Source organism: Saccopteryx bilineata, chromosome 10 (genome assembly GCF_036850765.1).
Source record: "Saccopteryx bilineata isolate mSacBil1 chromosome 10, mSacBil1_pri_phased_curated, whole genome shotgun sequence".
Taxonomy (NCBI): domain Eukaryota; kingdom Metazoa; phylum Chordata; class Mammalia; order Chiroptera; family Emballonuridae; genus Saccopteryx; species Saccopteryx bilineata.
This window is the reverse complement of record NC_089499.1, coordinates 28202586-28228264: the sequence shown is the minus strand read 5'-3', so window position 1 is coordinate 28228264 and position 25679 is coordinate 28202586. Positions and strand designations below refer to the sequence as shown.

At 38.5% G+C, this 25679-nt stretch overlaps 1 protein-coding gene across 3 annotated transcripts in view; it reads right to left on the bottom strand.

The window, feature by feature from the left end:
- The window catches only part of ZNF385D (zinc finger protein 385D), a 910525-nt gene that overhangs the window by 80799 nt on the left and 804047 nt on the right, over positions 1-25679 (bottom strand). For all 3 annotated transcript variants that reach the window (XM_066244601.1, XM_066244603.1, XM_066244602.1), the window contains one exon: positions 14279-14441. In XM_066244601.1, the coding sequence (XP_066100698.1) occupies positions 14279-14441 (163 nt within the window). The remainder of the gene's footprint in view (positions 1-14278; positions 14442-25679) is intronic.

The following is a 25679-nucleotide window of genomic DNA, read 5'->3' as shown; positions in this document are numbered from 1 at the left end:
AGACAAATGGCTTACTTTTCTTCTATTATTTTTTTTTTAATTCAGTGAGAGGAGGAGATGCAGAGAGACAGACTCTAGCAAATGCCCCAACTGGGATCCACCTGGCAAGCCCACTAAGGTTGATGCTCTGCCCATCTGGGGAATAGCTCCATTACTCAGCAACTGAGCTCTTTTTAGTGCTTGGGGCAAAGGCCATGGAGCCATCCTCAGTGCCTGGGATCAACTCGCTCAAATCGAGTCATGGCTGCAGGAGAGGGAGAGAGAGAGAGAGAGAGAAGCAATAAGGGGAAAGGTGGAGAAGCAGATGGGCACTTCTCCTGTGTGTCCTGACTGGGAATCGAACCTGGGACATCCACACACCAGGCAATGTTCTACTACTGAACCAATTGGCCAGGGCTCTGCTGTTACTTTTGACATTGTATATTTACCATATTGCAATGTAATATACTTGTATCCTACCCAGCTATGTAAAGTTATTTTCACTTATGCACCAAAGGTAAAGCTATATACATAAACGCTTACATATCTGAGTAAAGCTTTCATTAAACTAAAATAAACCACAAAGCTTCTAAATAGCCACATATGTGATTTTTATAATGCTAATGTTGAATTTAGTGTGATATGAGGTACCCAAAAGTAAATATTCTCATTGCCCAAACGAAGGAGTGTGACACATTATAATAAATGTCTGATTTTTCCTTCTGGAATTAGCAGACAGCTGATAAAATCAGAAGTTCCTGACTTTTTGGAAGTTTACACTGGGTTGGATTTTAATGAAGATAAAAACAAATTTTTCAGGTCTTTAAGTAAAAACAGATATTCTAAAAAAAATAATAATAATGGGCCTGGCCTGTGGTGACGCAGTGGATAAAGCGTCGACCTGGAAATGCTGAGGTCGCCGGTTCGAAACCTTGGGCTTGCCTGGTCAAGGCACATATGGGAGTTGATGCTTCCTGCTCCTCCCCCCTTCTCTTTCTCTGTCTCTCCTCTCTCTCTGTCTGTCTCTCCCTCCCCTCTCAAAAAAAAGAAAAAAAAAGAAAAAAAATAACATCTCATCCGCATTAACCTGATCACAAAGTATCTACAAATTGAATGGGCTTGCGTTATTGATTCTAAATGTGTTCTGTGTAAAAAACATAACTTTGTCAATCAAGGTCCACTTGACCTTTTTCCTTCATTACTTTTTGCACTCTAGAAAAATAAATGTTTGCAGGCTACAACTTTGGAGAATTATCTTACCCTCTTCTCTTAATTGCAAGTGTGATAAAAGATGCTTTTATCCTTTTGAATAAAAGGAATAAGAGTTAGCAGAAGTATTCAATGGTTTGACAGCCATGATAATGAAATTATTCTATCACGGATCCAACCATATGTATTAGGTCAGTGGTTTGGACACCAAGATACATAATCTGGTTAGAATCTAGGGTTACTTTGAAGTAAGATACCATATTCACCTACTGTTTGACATTTTTATGACCCATTAATCCTTCAGGGTGATGACTAGTTCCCTTCTTTACTAGGACACAAAAGTTAACACATACTAGTACCTGGAAATAACTAAAAGACAAATACTACTACATCACAAATATGTTTCCCATAATATTTGCAAATGAAGCATTTATGTAATGTTTCCACAAGAAGAGAAATAACTATCATTTCTTTCTAATTTATGATACTCATAGCCTTCAACACGATGATTCTTTAAAATGGGGATATCAATAACTTAGTAATAATTATTTACAAATAAACTGTTTTTAAATGTATAATTTATATGATGACATATTGAAATTTTAAACCTATATAAATAAAAATCACCCTGTTTTTCATGTTTTGGAAAGTGTCCACGTTATAGGGAAAACTTTTTATAACCTTGAACTCTAGACCACATTACCTTATTTTTAAATATCACTACATACTGATTTAACATGTTTTACTAACATAAGAGGAAGCTTGCATTTATCATCCCTGAAGCAATCTTTTCTAGGTTACTGGGCTTTCAATTACCAAAATTACTGCACTAAATATCACCTTAGTTGCTTGAAAGAATTAAAGCACTTTTCCAAAGCAGAAATTCCTAGGACTTAATATATATTCTCTTAGACATTAATCTGTTCCAATGTAAGTCATCTTGTATCTTTATTGATAATTTTGTATACTCACTAAGAAAATTAACATTTAATGGCAAAAATAAAAACCAGACTTTTCTTTTTCTTTTATATAAGGCCTGAGTTTTGTTCTTCCAGAGAATACTGCTGTTGTCTAGGGAGTATTACAAAATCAACATATACAGAAACACTAAGGTTGAAACAGCTTCGTGTGCAACTCCTAAATCATCTGCCAAAATTTTTACATAGAGATATCAAAGACTTTACTTTCCAATACACATGAAGCTTTTCTGTCTGGCAAAATAATTAAAACAGCACGATTTTCATTTACAAAATGTAAATGAGCAAATAGCTTTGGCCCTTAACCTTATCTTCTTTTACCAGTATCTCTGCAGGCGAAAACCACAATAAGGACGTGAAGGGCATAAATGTAGCCAGACACACACTAAATTTAAGAGGTCCAAGGGCTGATATGCAAAAGTAACTATATATTTATAGTGGCACTTTATAGAGGTGTCAGAAGCTTTTGCAAAATAAGAGGACTGTCTTGAATAATCCAACAGACATGGTAATAGCAATTAGCAACCAACACTGTGTCTAGAGCTAGCAAGGACTATGGGAGGATTAGGCATTTTGCTGACTAAGAGAAGATAAAATGGCAGATCCCTGGGAGGAATCAGAACTCAGTTCAAATCCCAACTCTGTCTTGGACAAATTTGTTGACCTCAGTCAAGTAATCTAACTCAGAACCTGGTTTCTTTAACTGCAAGTTAAGAATGTCTGAACTTGTAAAACTCAACACCAGGAAGACAAACAATCCAATCAAAAAATGGGTGAAATAAATAAATAGACACTTCTCCAAAGAGGACATACAGATGGCCAATAGGCATATGAAAAAATGCTCAACATCACTAATCATTAGAGAAATGCAAATTAAAACCACAATGAGATATCACCTCACACCAGTCAGAATGGCACTCATCAACAAAACAACACAGAATAATGCTGGGGAGGATGTGGAGAAAAGGGAACCCTCCTGCACTGCTGGTGGGAATGCAGACTGGTGCAGCCACTGTGGAAAACAGTAATGAGATTCCTCAAAAAATTAAAAATTGAACTGCCTTTTTACCCAGCTATACCACTGTTAGGAATATATCCCAAGAACACCATAGCACTGTTTCAAAAGGAGAAATGAAACCCCACGTTTATCACAGCATTGTTCACAATAGCAAAGATCTGGAAATAGCCCAAGTGTCCATCAGAGGATGAGTGGATTAAAAAGCTTTGGTACATATATACTATGGAATACTACTCAGCCATATAAAATGATGACATTGGATCATTAACAACAACATGGATGGACCTTGATAACATTATACTGAGCGAAATAAGTAAATCAGAAAAAACTAAGAACTATATGATCCCATACGTAAGTGGGACATAAAAATGAACCTCAGAGACATGGACAAGAGTGTAGTGGTTATGGGGGGGGGAGGGAGGGGGTTGGGGGAGGGGAGGAGCACATAGAAAACCAGTTAGAAGGTGACAGAAGACAATTTGACTTTGGGTGATGGGAATGCAGCATAATCGAATGTCAGAATAACCTAGAGATGTTTTCTCTGAACATATGTACCCTGATTTATCAATGTCACCCCATTAAAATTAATTAAAAAAAGAAAAGAATGTCTACAGCTAAGAGTCAGATACTCCCATAACCTTCACAAAACTCTAGCACAGAATTTCTAAACCACTTTGTATAGAACTTTGTCTCTGTCCCCTCCACTACAGTGAGTCACTGGAGGGCAGGAGCCGCATACTACACACCAAGCAAAAACTGAGTACTCATTAAATGTTGTTTAAAGAAACATTTCGGCCCTGGCTGGTTGGCTCAGCGGTAGAGCGTCAGCCTGGCGTGCGGGGGACCTGGGTTCGATTCCCGGCCAGGGCACATGGGAGAAGCGCCCATTTGCTTCTCCACCCTCACCCCCTCCTTCCTCTCTGTCTCTCTCTTCTCCTCCTGCAGCCAAGGCTCCATTGGAGCAAAGATGGCCCAGGCTCTGGGGGTGGCTCCTTGGCCTCTGCCCCAGGCGCTAGAGTGGCTCTGATCATGGCAGAGCCACGCCCCAGAGGGGCAGAGCATCGCCCCCTGGTGGGCAGAGCGTCGCCCCTGGTGGGCGTGCCGGGTGGATCCCGGTTGGGCGCATGCGGGAGTCTGTCTGACTGTCTCTCCCCGTTTCCAGCTTCAGAAAAATACAAAAAAATAAAAAATAAAAAAATAATAATAATAAAGAAACATTTCGTCTATGGAGTTACCTTGGGGATTCTATACCCTTGACATTAAGTTAAGCGCATGCTGGTTAATAATATTTGTGTCTCTTTTTACCTTTCGTATATAAAAGGGCCATTTCAATAGCTCTAGACTTACGGGGCACCCTATCTGCTATTTTCCCCAACACACCATTTCCCACCCTGGAATATATCTGGGGTTTCTTTCTTGTTTTCCCAACCTTGAGATAGAACTTGTATTCTGTATCTTAGTTTTTTTCATCTTGCAGCATCTTCTATATTATAGCAAAAATACTTATAGATGAAGAAGTGGGTATGAAAGAATGGACGGATAAAAGAGTAGATAAATAACCTAAACTTCATGATTCAGACTTTAATCTCTGAGTAATTCAGAGAAGGATGAAGATTTTCTTTTCCACAAATTCTCCTACTTCCTGGGTAGCGTGAAAGAAACGCATCATTATTTTTTTTTCTGGTTTTACTTAATTCTACGTGGGGAAACAGAAAACTAAAATAAGGTACCCATGGGTATCATTACTGCTACATATGCGGAATCTTGACCTTCTCCTTGCAGCTTGGCCAGGCACCAATTGTTTGTCTGAGGGTGACTGATTTGAGCAGTTCCATAAATGTAAAGAGCCATCAAGGCTGCCCCCAAACTGAGTCACAACAGAAGCAAATCTGAGCACTGGCTGTGCACGTACAAGTGGCAGACGCCCTCCCATGGAGTTAAAAATGCTCTCTGCCCTCAAATTTAACCTGATACCAATGTCACAAGTTGAAGTTAGTACATAGTCAATGTGACTCAATAGAGCTTTTCAAAAATGTTCTTAGCTCTCATTAGAAACTGAAGTAGCACAGTAATTTAATGATGAATCTGAATGCAATTATGATAATTAAAATAGCAACTTAATTTTATGCTGTCTCTGAAAAATGCTCCACCCAGGGGTTGCATATTCAAAGTCTGAGTTACACCAGTTAATACCTTCGATTTGGATCATAAAGAAGTAAATGGAAGAAAGTTCAATTAGCTGAACTTATTGACTATGTGCCTTCAAACCATTACTAAATATTTTAGACTGTGTTAGTTTTTTTGCTGTTAAAAAGAATTCTTAGGATGGTTGTCCAGAAAATAAAAGTAATACATCATTGTTCATTGATTGTTTTCATGTAAAACTGCTAGTTGCTGAGATAAAAATGTGTAGGACTAAGGTGTGTGCCCCATGAAGGAGGTGAAAATTTGACAGGGGTGACAAGGAGGTAGATAAACCATTTCAACAGGTGCTGGAAGACAGAGCTTCTGTAGAAGACTGGGAACAGAAATCATCCAGAGAAAGAGCGTGATTGCATTCGTACACATTTGCACATGTCCATTCACGTATGCACTAGGCCATAACACGTACATCTTCTGTGTGTAAGTACATGACACATGGCATGAGGTGAGGCGTCAAGGGGACTTTGTCAGGCAAAAAAAAAAAAAAAAAAAAAAACGTATGGGCCTTGCTTTCGATCTTCTAGTGATTTCGCTGGGCTGTTGTAGCTAAGGAGAGATTTGGAGGCCTGCCAAACAATGGTAGGCGATGGCTAGATCACAAAACAGGTTCGGATGCCACGTATAGAGTTTGGACTTCACAGAATGCAAACGTAATTGTGATTTTTAATTTAAATATGTTTCAGTTTGGGTTTCACCAAGAATTCAGTATAAGCTTTTGTCTCCTAAAAATCTCCTAAATACAAGAACTGTGCTGTTAACAGGTTTTGTTTCCCACGTCATGTCTATTACTGCCAGCTACTGAACGCTTCCCTTCCCCACCTTGGAGACCAGGTTCTCCACAGCATTTTACAGGTGCTTATTTAACATTCTGTCATATTGGATAACGGTCCAACTTTTTGTTACAGTGAAGATTCTACCTTTAAGAATTATCTTGCAGTGGGAAAATTTTATCATTATATAAAGTATTGTCTATTCAATTCCTAAGAACAGCATTAAAAACAGAGAAAAAACACCTCTTCAGAAATGGGGAAAAAAACACATAAAAATGCACACATAGGACACAGATGTTTCCATATGTATGACATCTGTAGACAAAGCCAATGGGAATTTAATTTAATTTTTAAAATTCATCCAGATGCCTACTATTTCATAGGTAATGATTAGGTGTTTAGCTTATCAGTTATTTTCGATTTGATATTTGTGGTAAAGAAAATCCCATGCACAGTATATATGCATACACACACATGCATACCAATACAGACCTGTAACACGCATAAGTAAGGAAGCTGGGAGCATTGGACTAGAATATAAAATCATCACTAGCTTGTCAATTTAGTTTCAATTCCCCTCTTTCACACCATACAGTAGCATCTGAATAAAGCTATATGACAGGTTCTTTAAGCATTTACTTTAAGCATCTTACTACTTCACTCATTCATTATGTTGAAGAACACAACATGTTCTTGTCCAGATGACAAGATTGTGAAATTCTCCTGTGATTCAAGGAGTTCATATGTAATGTAGCTAGGTCAAAAATAACCTAATGGAACTATAAAAAATAAACTTCATCTTGATTTCCTCATGCACAAAAAAAAAACCACACACAAAAAAAACCATGATAGGATTTCTTTTGTTATTCCGCATCACGGCTAATATACAATCTGTCATCACTGATTCAAATACAAAGATTGTGGAACCACAATATTCAAATGAGTGTTAGGTCTATCTTCTTTAATCCCTTCTGAATTTCCCTTCTCTTTTATCAATCTCTCTAAATACCTGCTACCACCATACTCTGTTAGCACATCACACATTGAGGGAAGGGGACAGTTGATAAAGTCTCTTCCTTTGACCATTCTGAAACATGTCATGAGTCAGTGCTAAGGAAAGAAAAAGCACCTTTTAAAAAAATAAATGGTCTCACAATGATGCTTCAACTCCTGTGCCAAGATGCTTGCAATAGGGTCTTTTATCATCGTACTGATTGTCCCTGGGAGGCTTTGTTTGGGACAATGGGTTGGGAAAAAAACACCCAGGAGCTAGCACAATTTCTACTATGCCAAGGAGGCATTTGTACACCTCTGCACCTGATCTATAAGTGCTGATAGAAATGTGTCCCTCTTCAAATGGCTTTATATTGCCTCTTAAAGTACAACAGTGCTATGGATTCATAAGCCACAAAAGTGTTTTTGTGTGTGTGTGTTTTTTTCTTCTTAAACAAAATGTACCACACTGATTATAAAGAGCAGGTATACTGGGATACTTTTCAGACAGGTATTAAAGACAGAATCTTGCATATAAATATGCATATAAAATATTTATGTATAATACATATATACCATACTATAGCACCTGTACACATACAATATCGAAAATACATGGCTTTCTGATGTCAAGACCAGTTTGTGCTCTGTTATAATTTGCAACATTTGGGACATTTGTATGAAACCTACATCAAAGAAAAGGAAACAAAAACTTTTCCCATCTTCCTTTTGAAAACAGAAAGAAAGCTAATTCCTACTTACCTTCCTCTGAAAACTCTATGCCTATTTTCTAAATTACATTGGGACTGGCTTTTCCTTACAAACTATTCATCTACCACTTTTATTTCCAGATCACCAGTCTATTGATTTACCTCCTAGCTAAATGAAAAGGGCAAAAATGTGTATGGCTACTTGTGCCTGGCACTGGGCCTGATATAAATAAGATAATGGTCAGAAAAGGAAAGAACCCAGACTTTGTGACCTTCTAATTGACTGCTTTTCCCAAAGAGGCTTTGTTTCCTGATGCATTTGTTTGCAGTCCCGGACATCACTTTACATTAGCTTTTTTTGTTTGTTTGTTTATTTTTTAAGGTGAGAGGAGGGAGATAGTAAGGCAGATTTCCACATGCACCCTGAATGGGATCCATCTGGCAACTCCATCTGGGGCCAATGCTCAAGTACTGAGCTATGTTTAGCATCTGAGGCTGATGCGCTCCCAGGGAGCTATCCTCAGCACCCAGGGCCACGCTCAAACCAATCGAGCCACTGGCTGTGGGAGAAGAGGGAGAGGGTGGTGGGCGGAAGCAGATGTTGCTTCTCCTGTGTGCCCTGACCAGGAATCAAACCTGGGATGTCCATTTGCTGGGCTGATGCTCTATCCACTGAGCCACCATCCAGGGCCCAGCTATTTTCGTTATCATTAGAAAAAGTCTTCTATTGATCTACGTCCTTGAAAAAATAATGTGAATTCCACTGAACATTTAGAGTTGATTATTAATCCCAAGAAATGCTCCTTGCATTCACAGACTTTCTCAACAAGATTCAAAAGTACTTCACTCTTGGGCCCTTTGAGAGGTGAGTATAGCATTCCTGGGTTATAATTTTGTATTTAAAAATAAAGGGAGGGAAAATGGATGCAAAAAAGTCTATAAATAAATGAAAAATAAAAATTTAAATGGTAATATTGTAACGAATATATTGGCAATTCACGGAAACTTCATAAGGAATTGTGTAACAGAATCCAGGAAAAATGTTCTCAGAGCTTACCAATTAGATGATAACGGTAAATCCACATATCTAACAGGCTTATTAACTCCTGATTGCTAGTTGCTAAAAGGCATTAGAAATGTCTAGCATTCTTTGTGCAAATAGAGAATCTCAAAGAATAACTAAACAAATTTTATGGGTTAGACTTGGTGACCCTTATGAAAACTCTCACCTCTAAAATTTGATAAGCAATATCTCAGAATTTTTTAGAATTCCTTAAAATTAATGAGAACCATTGTTCTTCCATGAAACTATCTACTCAGAAATTTAAAAAAGTCTAAAGCTTTGCTATTCTTCAGATCAAGAAAAAAACCCCCACAAAACTCAGTGCTTCAACTTTTAAAACTACTTACTATGTTTTATATGAAAAGTACTCTATAGAGAAATGAATAAATAGAAAGATTATTCAAGTATTACTCTCAACAAACGTGTCAACTAGCAAAGCAATAAAAATAGGCTAAAGATGTAAAAATTATATTTTAAGAAGACTATGACAGAATAGTTAGAAAATTATGGATTCTTATGTGAATTCATGGGCAGAAGGACAAAGAGAAAAGTAATATACTTTTAAGAAATTTAAAAGAACAATATAAGAAACAGACAAAAAAAAAAAAACTACCTGTGCCTTTAGTGGAAAATATTGCAAGTGAGTAAGAGAAGAGAAGTTTAGAAAGGAGGTTGTGGTCAAATCCCAGGGGACCATAAAGTTCAGCACAAAGACCCATTAGAGTTTTCTGAATGGGTAAGTGCTGTAACCTGTGCACTATCTAGTATAAACAGACAGTAGAATGAAGATGGTTGTCAAGGGGCAAGAATTGAGGCTAGGGCTATTATACAAGCAAGTCACAGATCTCTGAGATGCCAGGAAATGGACAGTTACCATGTGTGAAAGAGAGAAAGACCTTCTCTGGGATTGTGAGGGAAGTGGATTTCAACAGTTGAATCAATGTGAGAACAGAGATAGCCAGAAGAGGCAAAGACAAACTAGAAGGTTTCAACTCTGTGATCTGCAGGAGCAAAAATAAAAACAGAAGAGACAGGATGAAGAGAAAGTTGGAAATGCTCATAAAAATTAGCTCTACTTTTTTTTTTTTTGGAACCTGTAAAATAGAGGTGCCTCAAACCATCCGAGCGAGTGACTAATAATTCATGAAAAAACCAGTGGGGAACTGAGGACAAGAACACAGTTAGAAATGTGGGATGCTGAGACATCTAGAGGCACAAGTGATAGTTGAAGCCGTGGTGGAATAGTGTTTCACTGTTTACTAGCACTGCTTCTCCTGCCCGGAGGAGATTACTCCTCCTTGGCCATTATAATCAGGTTTGATCACATAGGTGGCCCGTGGAAGGGAGAGATATATTTATTATATGTCACTTCTATTAAAAAGCTTTAAAAGCCTATTGGTTCATGACTCTCTTTTCCCTCTGCCATAGAATTGGTAATATTCAACTCATGGCTGCTTCAGTCGCCTGGACCTGGAGTTAAATTAACACGGAAAGAAAGCTACGGTTGATGTGTTGTGTAAGAAGTAAGTAGTTGTTGTAAAAACCACTGCGATTTAGAAGTTGTTTATTATTGTAGTATAATCTAACCTAACCGACCTGATAGGTGATGGGAACAAGTAAGATTTCCCAAAAAGGGGAAGTAAATAAAGATCATAAGATGGTCTAGCATAAGGTTAAATTTAACAACTCTGAAATGGTCATTTCATAGAAAAAAAAATCAGCGGAGTTACATTTGCCAACTTTGAGCAAAATTTCTTAATTTTTGTCATTGCGTTTTCTGTATAAAACCCTTGTATTTAAAAAAAAATAAACTTGCTAGATCAGACAAAGTTATTCTGGCCAATTTTGAAAATGTTTGCTCTATGAAATATTCTGTAATAGCCTGACCTGCGATGAGACAGTGGATCAAGTGTCGACCTGGAATGCGGAGGTCATTGGTTCGCAACCCTGGGCTTGCCCAGTCAAGGCACATACGAGAAGCAACAAGTTGATGCTTCCCGCTCCTCACACCCACTCCCCCACACCCCTCTCTCCCCTCTCTTTAAAATCAATAAATAAAATCTTCAAAAAAAAAGAGAAATATTTGGTAATAAATAACAACCACCCTCATATACCAACAATTTTAAGTGTTCAGAAATATTACTTTCGCCTATAAATTTTTCTTTGTGTAAATTCACCAACCTAATAATCCTCATTAGATCACAAAAACCAAAGTTATGTTTTAATGTTAGGAAGTATCTTTCTTGCCTAGAGATAGAACTATGCTTTCTTTGAGCAGTTGGTGGTTGATCACTGCACATTCTCTATTACTCACCACTCCAGCATGCAGACTGACATAAGCAATAAAAAAGAATTCCAAGATCATAAAGTTAGTGGCTAAAAGCTTACCCAATGTGTCATTTAGACATATTTGTTAGCCTAAGGCAGCAATTAAAACCCATAATATATGATTTAGAAATTTGGGAGGAAGAATTGTTTGTCACAATTCTCTTTTCATCAAGTAGATTTGCGAGGAAACTTTGTTATTCTATGAGTCTTTTATTTCTTGTATGTTTGAGACACCCAGAAAAACCTCCAAGTGTATTTCCTAATTCAAGTTCAAAATCTTTTTTCTCCTTTTCTTTACTGTTGCCAAACCTTCTCTCAAGGTTCTTATCTACAAAATCATTGTATATCTAGACTTTTTTTAAAAAGCAATTAGTTTTTATACAGTTGGATTATATTTAAGAGTAATTTGGTAAAATGTCATTTAATACATCTGTACTTTTCAAGTGTGGTTAAGTCCACAAAACAACTTTGTGTATCAAGCAAAATGGATAATATTTTTAATTATTAAAAGATACCCGATCTTTATAACTGGAGTCTTATCTCTCTTTCCGTCTGCCTCAGAGTATTTAACTGTCCTAGGAAAGGATCCCAGAGGCCCATCTTGTTTTCCGAGCTGTGTTTCTTTCTAATCAGTATGAGAAAACAGGAAGTAATAAGAAGAACAAGAAATAGTTTTAAGAAAATTCCAATTGGTTAATATAGTTGCCTCTGATTTATATTACTATACAAATGGGATAAGAATCGATAAAATGACAGAAGCTTTCTTGGGCTACTTCTTAGAGATAGTTTTGTGGAAATTCCAGTTTGATAAAATTTGGCTTAAAACATCTGGTAAATGTGTTAGACTTCTTAGTCTTTCTCCCTAACATACTGGGGTTTTTTTGTTTGTTTGTTTTTGTTTTTTAGTATAGTTCCCCATAGATTAGGACAACAATGTTCTCCTTGATGCCCATCATTCCTCCTTGGTCTTTAGAATATTGGTAACAACTTTTCCGATCGTTTACATCTCTTCTGCTTTCTGGAATTTTCTCTAGCGAACAGCTTGAAAGAACGGCTCACCGTTTCAATGCCATTCCAACCATTAGGTAAGTTCTGGCATCTCCACTGTGAATCGGTTTATTTTAAGTAGGTTGTCACCCTCAGCCCAACCCAAAAATGGTTTCCATTCAACATCTAAAAGGACAGAGCCTTGATGACTGCCACCTTTATATTTTAAGTCTTTAGGCTGAGGAATGGAAGAATGTGCTCATAACACAGACAACACATGTAGGAGCCTTTTCTAACCCAAGTTAGCAGCTCTACCCACCATGTACATATATTTTTGTAAATGACGTGCATCCTCAATGTAACAGGGACTTCTGCACTCTAAAGAGGAGTCAAGGTAACCTAAATAACCATTATTAATTAAAATGTGTAAACATGGAAATGTCTGGGGCCAAGCAAACTGTTTACAGCAAACACATCTTTTTGAAGCAAACCCTTTACATTAGACCCATCTCTTTGTTCTCCCCTACCTACTACTTTTATTTTTTTTGCCAATGAAAGAAATTTCTTTGTGGGAAATAAGGCTCTAAAGAGACCCCGATATCTGGGAATAAAAATTATACTCACCTGCTTCATTACTGCTCATTCCTCTACAGCCCCCCCCCCCAAGCAAGGAGTACGTTTTAAATCAATAGAGAAAAGATGAATGCTGTCCCTGTTAGAGTGACATCTACATTAATAAAACGGCATAACCCAGCTCTTGCTCTGGATCCCAAAGAAGTGAAGTTGTCAGGCCCTTCTTTGTTACCTCTAGTATGTTGTGGCACAAAACTGAGTGAATCGGAGAAGCAAGGGGGTGGGGGGAAATTCAGCCATCCAATAAACATTTTACTCAACACCTACAACCTGGTGACAGGGTACAAAATGACAGATGTACTCAGCCGCAGAGAGTACACAGGGTTTTCAGGGAGGGCAGCCCGATGCGTCTACCAATAATACCTGGGTAAAGGGCAACAATCTTGTCATGGGGATTTGGAGGAAACATCAGTGTCCCTTACAGGTTCATGCAGAAGCAAGCATGTTCCCAGATCCTTCAGCTCGCATGTGTGTCTAACCGGCTGTAACAAAGTCACTATCATCTGTTCTACTTGTTCACTGTAGCATTTTCTATTTCTATCAGTCAGAAGAGTCTCTCTTGGATAAGACATTACCCTGTAGGATGATATGAATGTTCCCTGATCACTACCGTTTGAGGGACCGGAAAACAGGGACCAGCCCTTCTGTTGTAGACAGTGCTTTATTAAAGGTACATCTATGAATCACAGAGGACTCCCTTGCATGGAAATTTTGAGGACCAGTGTTCTATTTTTTAAACTGTCGGCGCAGGGAAACCCCTCGGGCTTCCTTTGCCACAAATAAACCGGCTGTTTGCAGGCGCTATCCCAAGGGGCCATTCAGTGCCCATTATTTCACTGTGAAGACTCTGTTAAAAAGAATAATTGGTATCAATAACACTTACCTGTGTATGCAGAGGGAAGGTTAGCCAGCCGTAACAAGCCCAGAATTACACAGCCAACTACTTAAAACACTGCAATGCTTGGGATTTATGGGAAGCAGGCCTGTCAGTAATAATGCCCTTATTGGGGCCTTCTCGACTCATTTAGCATACTTTGCTGTGTGCTCACAGTTCAATCAGATCTGCAAACAGTGCACACTGAAAAGATTCACTTCTCAAACAATGCTTCCTGGGGATCTGGATTCGAATGCCTTGCTGACTCTCATGCCGCTTGAAAACAGCCATGGGCCTGTTTCAAAGGCAGACCCCGCAGTACCACGCGCGATTATCTCCATGTCTCAAGGGCATTAGAAAAACGAGGGGAAACAATTACCATCACAGGGAAAGATGGAGCAAGCATGACTCAACGCGGCAGGAACATAAGTAAACAGACACGGGGTTAGACAAGGGGAGAAGCCCCAGCGAACAGCAACGATGGTGAGGACAGCAACAAGAACAACAACAACAACAACAAAGATTGTCGCTTAACCTGTTTTGTCAGAGCTGGTATTGATGGTATTGGTAGTGATGGAGGTGAAGGTAGTCTTTGCGCTGTCCTTGGCAGTGACAGATTTCTGCTTATTTTTCATGGCTTCCAGTGCTTTGAGCTTCTTGGCATGTTTCGTGCCTTTGTAGTGGGCCGCAGCCTGGCTCTACAAAGGAGAACAAAATGAACCATGCAATCAGGCTCATTTCTAAACTAGCATTCTCTGTATTACTGCAAATACAGACTCCCTTTCAATAATAGGTACCATTCATGCTAACTTTGGCCGCGGCCAAGCAGTGGGTTTCTATTTAGAATGATGCTAGAAAGCAATGGGAATCAAGTTCTAAAAACCTCTGGATGGAAGGAAGGAGTACTCAGTTGCTTCTCTTAAGAAAAACGTAGCTGAACACTAACACATCAATGAAATTTTCTTCATGGAGCGGAGGGGGGGGGCAAATAAGAATTTATACCCGTGTCATCATTGTTCTGCCATAGGAGATGCTGGGCTCCCAAAGATTAACAAGAGCCCTGGAAAAAAAATAGCTCTCACCTTCCTGGCTTGGGAAATGTGTTTTCTCTTTCTACAATGTGTCTTATTAATACAGTCCCCAACAGGTGTCTACAAGAAAAAGTTCACATATAACAAGGGAAGTGGGCACCCTGGAGACAGAGATTGAGGCTTCAAGAGTTCAAAAGCAAAAAGTACTTGCCTAAGTCCCAATGGAATAACACAGAGGCTGGGCAATTTTCTGATTCTTTCTTTCTCCTTGCTTCCCACAGAGGGTAGTCTGAGAAATGCAAGGTAGTGGCATTCTTTCCACATGGGGGTCTTTCATGCCCCGGTCCATTGTCAGAAGGCTCCTGTGTGTTCTGACTACCTAATGGGGCCAATGTGATTCTTTTGTCCGTGTCTCTGTGCCTTCTGAGTTGTTTTTTTTTAAAAAGCAATATACATTTTCCCAAGTTTATATTTTCTCAATACTATTTTATTTTTTAGTCCTGGAGAGATATATCCATTGAGATAGAAAGTCATCTTAAAGAAATCTATATTGACTAATGTTTATTTATGCAAAAAGAAAAAAGGTTTTGTCGCTTGGGGTGGGCTGGGAGTGGGCAGGAAAATTCTTAGATCAGAAAGTTTTCCAGCTTAAAACCTTTAAAGATGTCATCTCACAAAGAAGGCATCTTAGTGGAGGACTGTGAGTGTTAGACTACCCATTACTTTCAAAGGCTTACTTAAATTCGAGTTTCCATTTTGCAAGAAAAATAATAATCACATTGTCCTCTTCATCATAGCAACTGTGGTAGGTAGGCTGTTGCAGTCTATCTTTTTATGAATGATACATAAATAATCCACACCTTCATTTGCATCATTCTGACAAGCCTCCTCAAAGGACTAGGTACCCTTATTGAAAGAACACTGGACAAGGAAATTATATATTAGAAACAGTTTGAACAGAGAGGACACTCATGCATCAGTTACAAGTTTTCCAACAACACATAACATCAAAAGACATAGTGTGAGCCAAAATATGAAGTTAAGACTTGCTATAGTTAATTGAAGAACCAGTGATAGATTGGATTGGTTTGATTCTACATGGAGAATGCTACTTTGACGGACAGAGAGGTTTTTATTTCCTGCCTAGTTTTCCTTATTAATACATCAAGTCCTTTGGAGATATCTTTTGAGGGCAATATGCTATAGTCAATTAAATCCATAATATAGTTGGTCATCTGTAGGCAATTGGTTACATACTTTTCCTTAAAGCAAAGTTCCTCTCTTCTTGCTGTCAGTATTCCTACCCTGGTAGAGAAGTGAATGGTTTATATACAATACATATTAAAAGACAGTGTTTAAATTAACATTAATACTTCTGTTTATATCTCCAAAATATACATCTTAAGGTTTTTAGCAAATCTGCATTTTCACTGGTATTTCAAACCAGAAAAAAACTTGGTTTTAGAACATCATAGGGCCAGGAGAACGATACCATTTTGAAAGTTACGAAACTTACTCCAAAAGAATCCAATAGAGAGGACTTATAGACCCAAAATACTGTCTACCCACATATAACTAAGCCAATACGTCCAATAAGTGAAATGGCTCAGGGAGTTGTGGGGACAAAGGGATCATAAAATGACCAATAGTTGGTGTGACGCAACTGAGACATTTGTTATATTAAAAAAACAAAAAGGAAACAATATTAAGAAATGCACACTCACTCGTTAATTGAATAACAGTCCCGAAGCACCTGATAATAATCATCTTAATTAAAAATTATCTGATTAAAAGAAATACAACTAAGCCTCCCATGCATTTGAAAAAAAAAATCCAATAATATGAAGGTCCAATGTGCTATGGAAAACTCATGCATGTAGACTTTAGGGGATGATAGCCTATAGAAGGGATACAGCACTGGGGGAGATCAGTGTGATTGTGATGGTGCAGGTGTGTGTGTGTGTGTGTGTGTGTGTGTGCAGTAGAAGTGAAGGTACAAGTTGGAAACCAAATGTAGACAGATAACCCTTTTGGATATTATACATTCTTATTGTCATCGACCTTTATTTAATGTTTTTAGAATTTATTGGACTACTCTTGGGTTATACTAGTATTAATTTTTCTATGTATGTATATAAGCCCATATATATATATATATATATATACACACACACACACACACACCGATCCACTTTGATAGAGGTACGTTGTATAAAAGCGTGTTCCAAAAAAACAAAAACAAACAAACAAAAAAACACAGCCAGCTCTCCTTACTACCTCTTTCTGTCCCTTTACTGAGTTGGATAGATTATTCAGCCACGTCTAACCTGTCTGTGGCTGTAGACAAAGCTACAGCCTCAGAAACAATACTGCTGGGAGATTTTTTAAAAAGCAGCAGTTGGCCAGAGATGTCTCTCTGAGCCTCGTCTGGGCAGAGACCCCGGCTGTAACCTAGCACCCCGCATTCCCTCCAAGGTTGTTTCCCGTTATTTATTAGCCAGTCTCTGAGTCAAGTCTTTCCCAGAAACCTAGGAACGGTCAGACACAAGCAAACAGTTATTTTTCACGGGAATGATTTCAAAGTTAAAGAAGTGTAGTACTTCATTATGACACGTTTCAGAATTTCGTAGTTTAAAACTAAAACAGGATCAAGGCGATCGTAGTACACATAGAAGTGAGCAGAACAATCAAAACTGGGCTTTGACAACTTACTTTTAAATAATCAGTGGAATACTGAAGTATTGTGTAATAAAAATCACTATCACCGACCTTGAAATAGCACATGACACCAACAAATCTAACACACGTGTCATCACAGAGGCAAGTGCTGACATTAAAGACGTGTGCACATTCCTGTAGAAAAGAATGGTGCTACTTTAAATGTCATCACCAATCCTAGTCATCAGTGGCCAGTCAGACTGTTCAGTTGTCAAATTTTATCTTCGGTATTTCAAAATGGCTTCCAATTAGAAAACAGCGGAAGTTCCAAAGTAGATAAAAATAATTGTTCAGTGGCTAACGTTTGGGAGAAGAGTTTCATCCTTCTAAAACAAACACACACATTTATTTTACTTATCTAAGTAAGAGGCATCTTTGTAAAATAAATCAGTAGGATCCCATGAAACTCACAGGTACTTAATATTCATGTATCATTTTATTCCTTTAGCACCGATACCTTCAATACTTGTACTCTACATTTTAATATACTCCTTTTAAAACTAGGAAGTGTATTACAGGCATACATATCTGGTTATCATAATGAATAAATTTTCAGGAACATATTATTTCAAAAGGAATAATGTGGTCTTTGTTGGTTGATATCATGTAATTTTACCACATATAAAATTTATTAAAATGAACATTATTACATTAAAATATGAGAAAAATGAAGAGTAATTACTAAAGAAGTTACCATCCTCTTTGGGGAGGACAGAGATAACACTTGAGCCAAGAGAATTCTTTTTCTTTTTTCTTTACTGAGTTTGAAAATTTTAGCTTATTGTTTGGAGATGACAAAATGAAATGATAAAACATGATATAGCATCCTAAACTTTAAACACTTACTTTAGATTTCTATTTTGAGAACTAGTAAAAAATTACTCCAGACAAAAATGTTTAAAATTTTGATTACTCTTAAGTACAGTTGTTTTTATGTAGCATACACTCACTCAAGTCTACTATTGAGGCAGTGGGCACAGACTCAGCCACATGTGTTAACACGAGTATACATTCTGATTAGTCCGTGGTTTTGTTAAATATTTTGAATATCACGTTTGTTTACACCAACAGAGCACTTCCAGGTCCTTATTCTATCTTAATCCCCTTGTTATCAACTTTCAGCTTAATTTAACATTCACATAAAGCCTTAGTCCTCAAAGTGTGGTCCCAAGACCAGCAGCTGCAGCAGAAGCAGGGAGCTTGTTAGAAATGCAAAATTTCTACCTCTATCCCAGTCCTACGGAATCAGAAACAATGAAGAGAGGGCTCAGCAATCTATGTTTTACAAGCTCTCCTGGTGATTCAGATGTATACGGAAGTTTCAGAACCACACATCTTAAACCAGGGGTCAGGAACCTATGGCTCGCGAGCCAAACGTGGCTCTTTTGATGGTTGAATCTGGCTCACAGACAAATCTTTAATAAAAAATAATAATAATGTTAAAAATATAAAACATTCTCATGTATTACAATCCATTCATTTCCTACCACTCATGATCATGGTTGCAGGTGGCTGGAGCCAATCACAGCTGTCCTCCGGGACAACACCAAATTTTATTGGATAATGTGTAACATACACGGGTCGTTGTATGGCTCTCACAGAATTACGTTTTAAAATATGTGGTGTACATGGCTCTCTCAGCCAAAAAGGTTCCCGACCCCTGTTAAACACTAGTGCATTTTCTTCAAAGATGACCCCTTCGTCTCTAAGGAGCCCAAGTCTAGGTTTTTTAAGACTGATGCGTAATCATTTGAAGACTGAACATTTACAAACAGGGGTGGGCAAAAGCAGGTTTACAGTTGTTCACATGGAAAAAAGACATGCAGGTTATAATTATTACAATAACTTTATTAACTGTATTTTGCATACTCAGAACTGTAAACCTACTTTTGCCCACCCTGCATGTCTAAACGTCAGCAATACCTCAAGAAAAAAAATTTTTTTTTTCTTTTTTTTTTCTTTCTGAAGCTGGAAACAGGGAGAGACAGTCAGACAGACTCCCGCATGCGCCCGACCGGGATCCACCCGGCACGCCCACCAGGGGCGACGCTCTGCCCACCAGGGGGCGATTCTCTGCCCATCCTGGGCGTCGCCATGTTGTGACCAGAGCCACTCTAGCGCCTGAGGCAGAGACCACAGAGCCATCCCCAGCGCCCGGGCCATCTTTGCTCCAATGGAGCCTTGGCTGCGGGAGGGGAAGAGAGAGACAGAGAGGAAAGCGCGGCGGAGGGGTGGAGAAGCAAATGGGCGCTTCTCCTGTGTGCCCTGGCCGGGAATCGAACCCGGGTCCTCCGCACGCTAGGCCGACGCTCTACCGCTGAGCCAACCGGCCAGGGCCAAGAAAAATTTTAAAATGTTTCATTCCTTAAAAACAAGTTATAAACAATAGTCCAAAAAATAACTCAGATACTTATGTAATTGGAGAACTTCCCTCCAAGATTGTTGAAGGAAAAATAAGAAATCAACCTTGGAAATCTCCATACAATGCTAAAATTCCATGTAAGTGCTTTCCAAGTCCTTGTGACTTTCTCTTTCCAGTTTTTCCTTTCTGTCTCCAAGCTCATTATTAATGTGGCGTGACCCTCTGACCACATTATTATTATTTTTTTTTACCTCTATATGATATGGTTTGCCATGATCTGTTTTGTGGGGGTTGGAGGAAACTCCATGTTGGGCAGATAAAATATATTATGCTCACTTTGTTAAAGGTGGTGCTGCCCGCGTGGAAGCCCATAGCCCAGGTGATATTAGTTGCTCTTCTTCTTGGGATGGTCATGATTTATTAATGTGTATTGGAGGCGGGCTGTGGGCAGGTAAGATCCTTGTATCCTAGGACTTGGTTTTGGGACTAAGCCTTTCCCACTCTTTTTGATGTGGGGTGGTGCACTCTCATGAGAAATCCCATTATGCCTCAGATAAGTGACTTTGTATCAGAGACTTCCTTATTTTGTATATTGGATTAAAGGTTTTGATTTCTGCACTATAAAGTGGGGCAGACTGGGAGCTTGCTGTCTCTCGGTTCCTGAGATTAGCATTAGAGGAGAGAGCAGAGAGGAGAGCAGAGAAAGGCCACATGGAGGAGGCCAGAAGAAGCAGCCAAGATGACAGAATGCTAAAGGAGAAGCCAGTTAGTGCAGAGTTTGTGCAGGGAGAAGGAAGGAGATGGGGAACAGAGGTGAATAAGTCTGGTGAGCTAGAAACCTTTGGTTCTAGGAAACCCAGATAAGTCAGTAGCTTTGTGAGCACTGAATGAGTGTGTTTTGGAGCCCAGTGTGTGTTTTTACTTGCCCACTGGGTGCAAGCTAGGATTAAAGATGATGGCCCACCAGTTCTTGGTTCCATTGTTTCATTACCTTCTGTCCAAATCCAATGTGAACCTGCATGGGCCGGGCTGCTGTGATGGTGGCCGGGCAACTGGCTTTACACCCCAGCTCCGTGAAAAAATCAGTAAAGACAAGCCCTGTATCACAATTCTTAACACTTCACTGTAACAAGGCTCTAATTCACTATTTTATTTGCATTAAACTAGTGTAGTGTTAGTCATATCCTGGTTCTTTCTTTATGACCTTAGGGCTTTTTTATTGAGGAAAACTTCATGCCAGGAGGCAAATAAAATCCCCTCTACTGAGCCAAGAAGAGTGCCTCCTCAGCCACTCCACTTAACAAACTATTTGAAAGAGAAATTTAAACACAGAAGAGTTCATTGTTTTACATTTTCCTCCCTGCTGTGAATACACATACCTTTCAAATACTCTCACAGGATAGGAGAAATGATGTGTTATAGATATCGTTATTCCTTAATTATATGTCCCATAAAAAGTATTTACTAATTTATGCTAACTTGTGATTGTGTAGTTAATGTGGAAGCAGATGACTGCATTATAACTGAAAATGAAAATTTACTGGCATTGAGTCCAAAGTAAAAAAAAAATTTAAAACATGATTCGATAGTGTTCTCTCTGAGCTCCAGGGATGGGCGCCTTACTTTAAATGCGTTCTTGTCTTCTGCATTCTTCAATATAGAAATGAACAGTATCAGTCAGAGGAATAGAAAAATAGAAAAAAAGTGGTAATATAGCAAAAGTGAATTTTATACTCTACCACTACTCACTGGGAAAAAAAAATCTAAATAAACAAAGAAGAGAGGCTTGTCCTGATCTCTCAGATACATTAGGTAACTCTAACTTTTATTTTATAAGCAAAGAAAATACCCTGCCAGTAAGTACTTACGCGTTTGTAAAAAATATAATCTAGATGGACTCATCTTTTCAAAGCTCTTTAACTCTTCTACAAACATCACGATTTTTAAACATTAAGCATTTAATGTTGTCAAGTTGTTAATGTGAATGATAAACCAGAGAGTACTTATCTGAGTGAGAGAGGCTAATATGAGAGGTTTTGCTTGGTTCCTGTTGTGAAACCGTTGTTTTTTCGTAAATTTGGAATCCAAACAGCTGTCTCATTGACCTCTATTGTTGGGGCCCCGACTGGGGGACACAGGCTAACAGTTGGCTTATGGAAGCTGATGCACATGGTCTAGTTGAACGAAAGGAATGTTTGGCTCTGGTTAAGTTGGCTCGAAATTTGTGGGAGCTTTTTTGTAAGCCAGAGACCTCCAGTGAGTTTTAACTCTAGTGATATAATCACAGAAACGTCTTGTATGGAACCGAGACGTATTAAAAAATAATTTTGTCTAGCTACATAATGCCTGTAGTTTAATACTTTACTCTGTGTGTGATTGTCACATACCGTTTAAAAGTTTACAGGCAATTAGAAATGTTGAATCTAATTATGTCCAAGAGTCAGGCTGTCATAGGTGTTGATAACAGTAGCAGAGAAAAATGTCTAGTTCCTGGCACACAGTACATGCTTCCTCTAAGTAATCCCCCAACTTCCTCCTTCAGGCAACCTACCTGCCCCAACCTCCATGCCTCTGAGTCACAGGCACGATGTCTCTTCTCTAGCAAGGATAACTGCTTGCAGTGTAGATAAATGAGAGATATACCTCCCTCGGATTCTCTTAAGAAAAATACCACAAGAAGAAATCATTTTCAAGCCTGCGTCTGACTAGTTCCCTCTGCCTAGCGTACCTTATATCTCACTGGCAGATGTCTATCCATCATATGTCCCCTCCTCCCTGTTGTCTTGCATCTGCCTGCATTCTAACACTGATGTCGCTGCCATCGCGGAATTTCTTCCCATAGAGAGTGAATCTCTCAACAGAAAAGGAAAGGCCTGACGTTCCTTGTCATTCCATCCCTAGCTCCTAGGTTAGATCTCTAAATAGGTGTCTATTAAATACACTTTGAATTAGCTTCACATTTTGATTTCAAAGTGGAAATATGCATATGGTGTCTCGGTGGATTTTATATGTGAACAGGGTTCGACTTAATTCTCTGCCATTCTTTGGCACTTTGCCTTATCTGTTGAATACACTTCAGGGGATTTTTATGGCACTTAATGCTGGAAAAGCATCTGGCACCAACACAAACTATTATTATTTTTTTCTCCAGGAGAAGCTTACCACCAACTGCAAATTGTGCTATTTATCGGAGCTCTCTTTGCAAAGGAATAATATGAAGATCGTTTCACTTTTAAAAAATTCTGATGAATAACAAGTTTTTGTTTTTTTTTAATTTGGGAAAAGCAATGAGTAAATTCAGTGATGACTTTGCATTTTAAGATTTATTTAAAAGACCCAATTCTTATAAATATACAGATAGAACTTTTCAGTACTCAAGAATGGTATTTCTCTGTTTATACCATTTTTAAACTCTAAAATGGAATATTTTATGCTCTAAAATACTATAGAGAAATTAATTCTGACACCATTACCCTTTTCCTCCCTATAAATCTACATAACAATATATACCCTGTATTTGCTGAGGAAGAGCATCTTTCATTAGGGAAAAATGATTAAATTCCTTATTTCTCCGTAAATCAAGGAAGGACTGCTTTCTACAGGTTTGTAGCGTTTCTAATTTCTAATGAATACATCTGAGAATTGTAACATTGTTCCTTTAATGAACTTGTCCCAAAGATCACCTCAAAAATATGCAATTTTTAGTGAAACTCTTCTGTAATGGTTTCTATTTGAGCCAGATGTTCCCTAGTGTTAAAGCACCATAGCAATTTTCTGAAGCACTCTGGGTACACTGGGAGTATGAGATCACAAACAGCCTCAAGAACCTAGTCTAGTAGGCGGAATCCACTCTTATTCCAGTCCTTCTGCTGTTCATTCATTCACAAAGGCCTCACTGACCCGTGTCCAGGCACTGTTGGAGTTATGGGGACAGAGAAGAAGTCAGACTGATAAACCAAATTTACATATCTGCTCTATTAAAAAAATACACTATAGGCAAAGAAAAAGAATACAAAGAATAGGCAAAGTTTGAAAAATATAAAAACTATTGGCCAGTCCTATTGCAAAGGGGTTAAACTTCACATCACTGATTTTACTCTGTCTTAGGCCCACGCTTGAGATGCCATTATGAGTGTCATTCTATCTAAGCATTCACCTATTTCAGTTATTTCAATACAAGCTCTTGAGAAATTAATGCTGATGCGCTGAACAAAAGGGTGGAAAACTATGTGATGTTTGTTTGTATCTCAAAATGTGAAGCCTTCAGGCATCAGAATGTGTCACTGAGCACAAGTCATTTCCTGCAGAGAGCCTTGTAGTCTCAGTTGAGGATTACGTTCTTTACTCTCTATTCAAATGGAAGGCTGCTCAAAGGTTTTTTTAAGAAATGCAGACACATAAACACGTTTGCACGTTTTATGGGGTCACTCTGGCAAGAGCAACGGGGCTTGGCTGGGAAGAGGAGGGCAAGAATGAGGAAGTAGCCGAGGGTGGGATTCTTGTCGATTATTACTACAATTAGTGGTCCACAGAAGAGAGGTTCACAGCTAAGAATTTGATGATGACAGGGAAAGCAGAGAGAAGAGTGTACACAGGTTTGGTTAACAGGTGAGTTAAAAATGTTAAGAACTGATGGCAGATTTTGAGGCATGGCCTGCCTCAAAGACGCCTCACAGAATTCTGCTTCTTGCAAACACATGATTGGAAGTGCCATTTCCTACATTTGTTCGTATTCCAACAGGTCCAAATGTTTGGGGAGAAGCATATGAGTTGGGTTAGGATATGTTGGGTTTGAGTACTCTTTAAAACTCAAAAGTAAAACGTGGCTCTGCATTTAGCCACGTGGTCTGGCGCTTAGAGATGAGGTCTAGTCTGTAGCTAAATTGGGACATTATCAGCAACAGATGGTAACCCAAGCCACTGGGACATGCCATTTGAAAGGCAAATAAAACATTTTTCCCTGGGTAACCACTGAAACACAATCCTTAATCAGCTGCCACAGCTGAATAAATGAATTAAGACTCCAACCGACGGTGTATGAGATAACCTATTTCCAAATTCTTCATTGAGCGAACGTATACATCACTTAGCTTTAAAAAAAAAGCCTTGTCTTAAAGTATTTCAACTCTTCAAATTTCAGCTACCGAATGAATCGTTCCCTTTTCTCTTCACACCAAAGTTCACTAGAAAGAAAGGCCCCATTTCTTCCGATATATAGAGGATCCTATCTTAGCATTTGGTATCTAGCCAAGCCCATAGGATAAAGGTCCTATCACTAGAGCAGCGACACCAGGATGGGTAAAGTCTGACTATCTAAGGCTACAATGAGGTGCCCTCCAAACCTAGTGGGAGGTCAGTTAAAATTATAGTGGATGGAATTAGCCATTACGGGGAAACTTATTAAAGGGTAGGTCAAAAGCAACAAGGCGGGCCCAGAGTAGTAATCAAGGATTGACTATATAAAAAAGAGAGCTGTGCTTAATGAATATTATTAACATGTCTGAAGTAAGACTGTCTGAGTTGAATAGGTTACATCCTGGCATCCAAAAATAGAGAATTTAAAGATTAATGTCATATTGATTTCTTTCTCTTCCCCCGATAAATATAGGAGGAAAAAAAAATTAATGCCATCTGTCTCTATGTATAATGACCAAAGTTTATAAATGTAACATTTGAAAGTCTCAATCCTATGAAATTTAAGCACTCTCTGGCTTCCGTATCTAAAGAGGTAAAAAGTTGCAACACTGTGAGATTTCTAAGATTTTAGTCCATATAGTTTTTTTTCAATATTTTCAAATGTTAATTTTCAATTTTTAAACAGAATT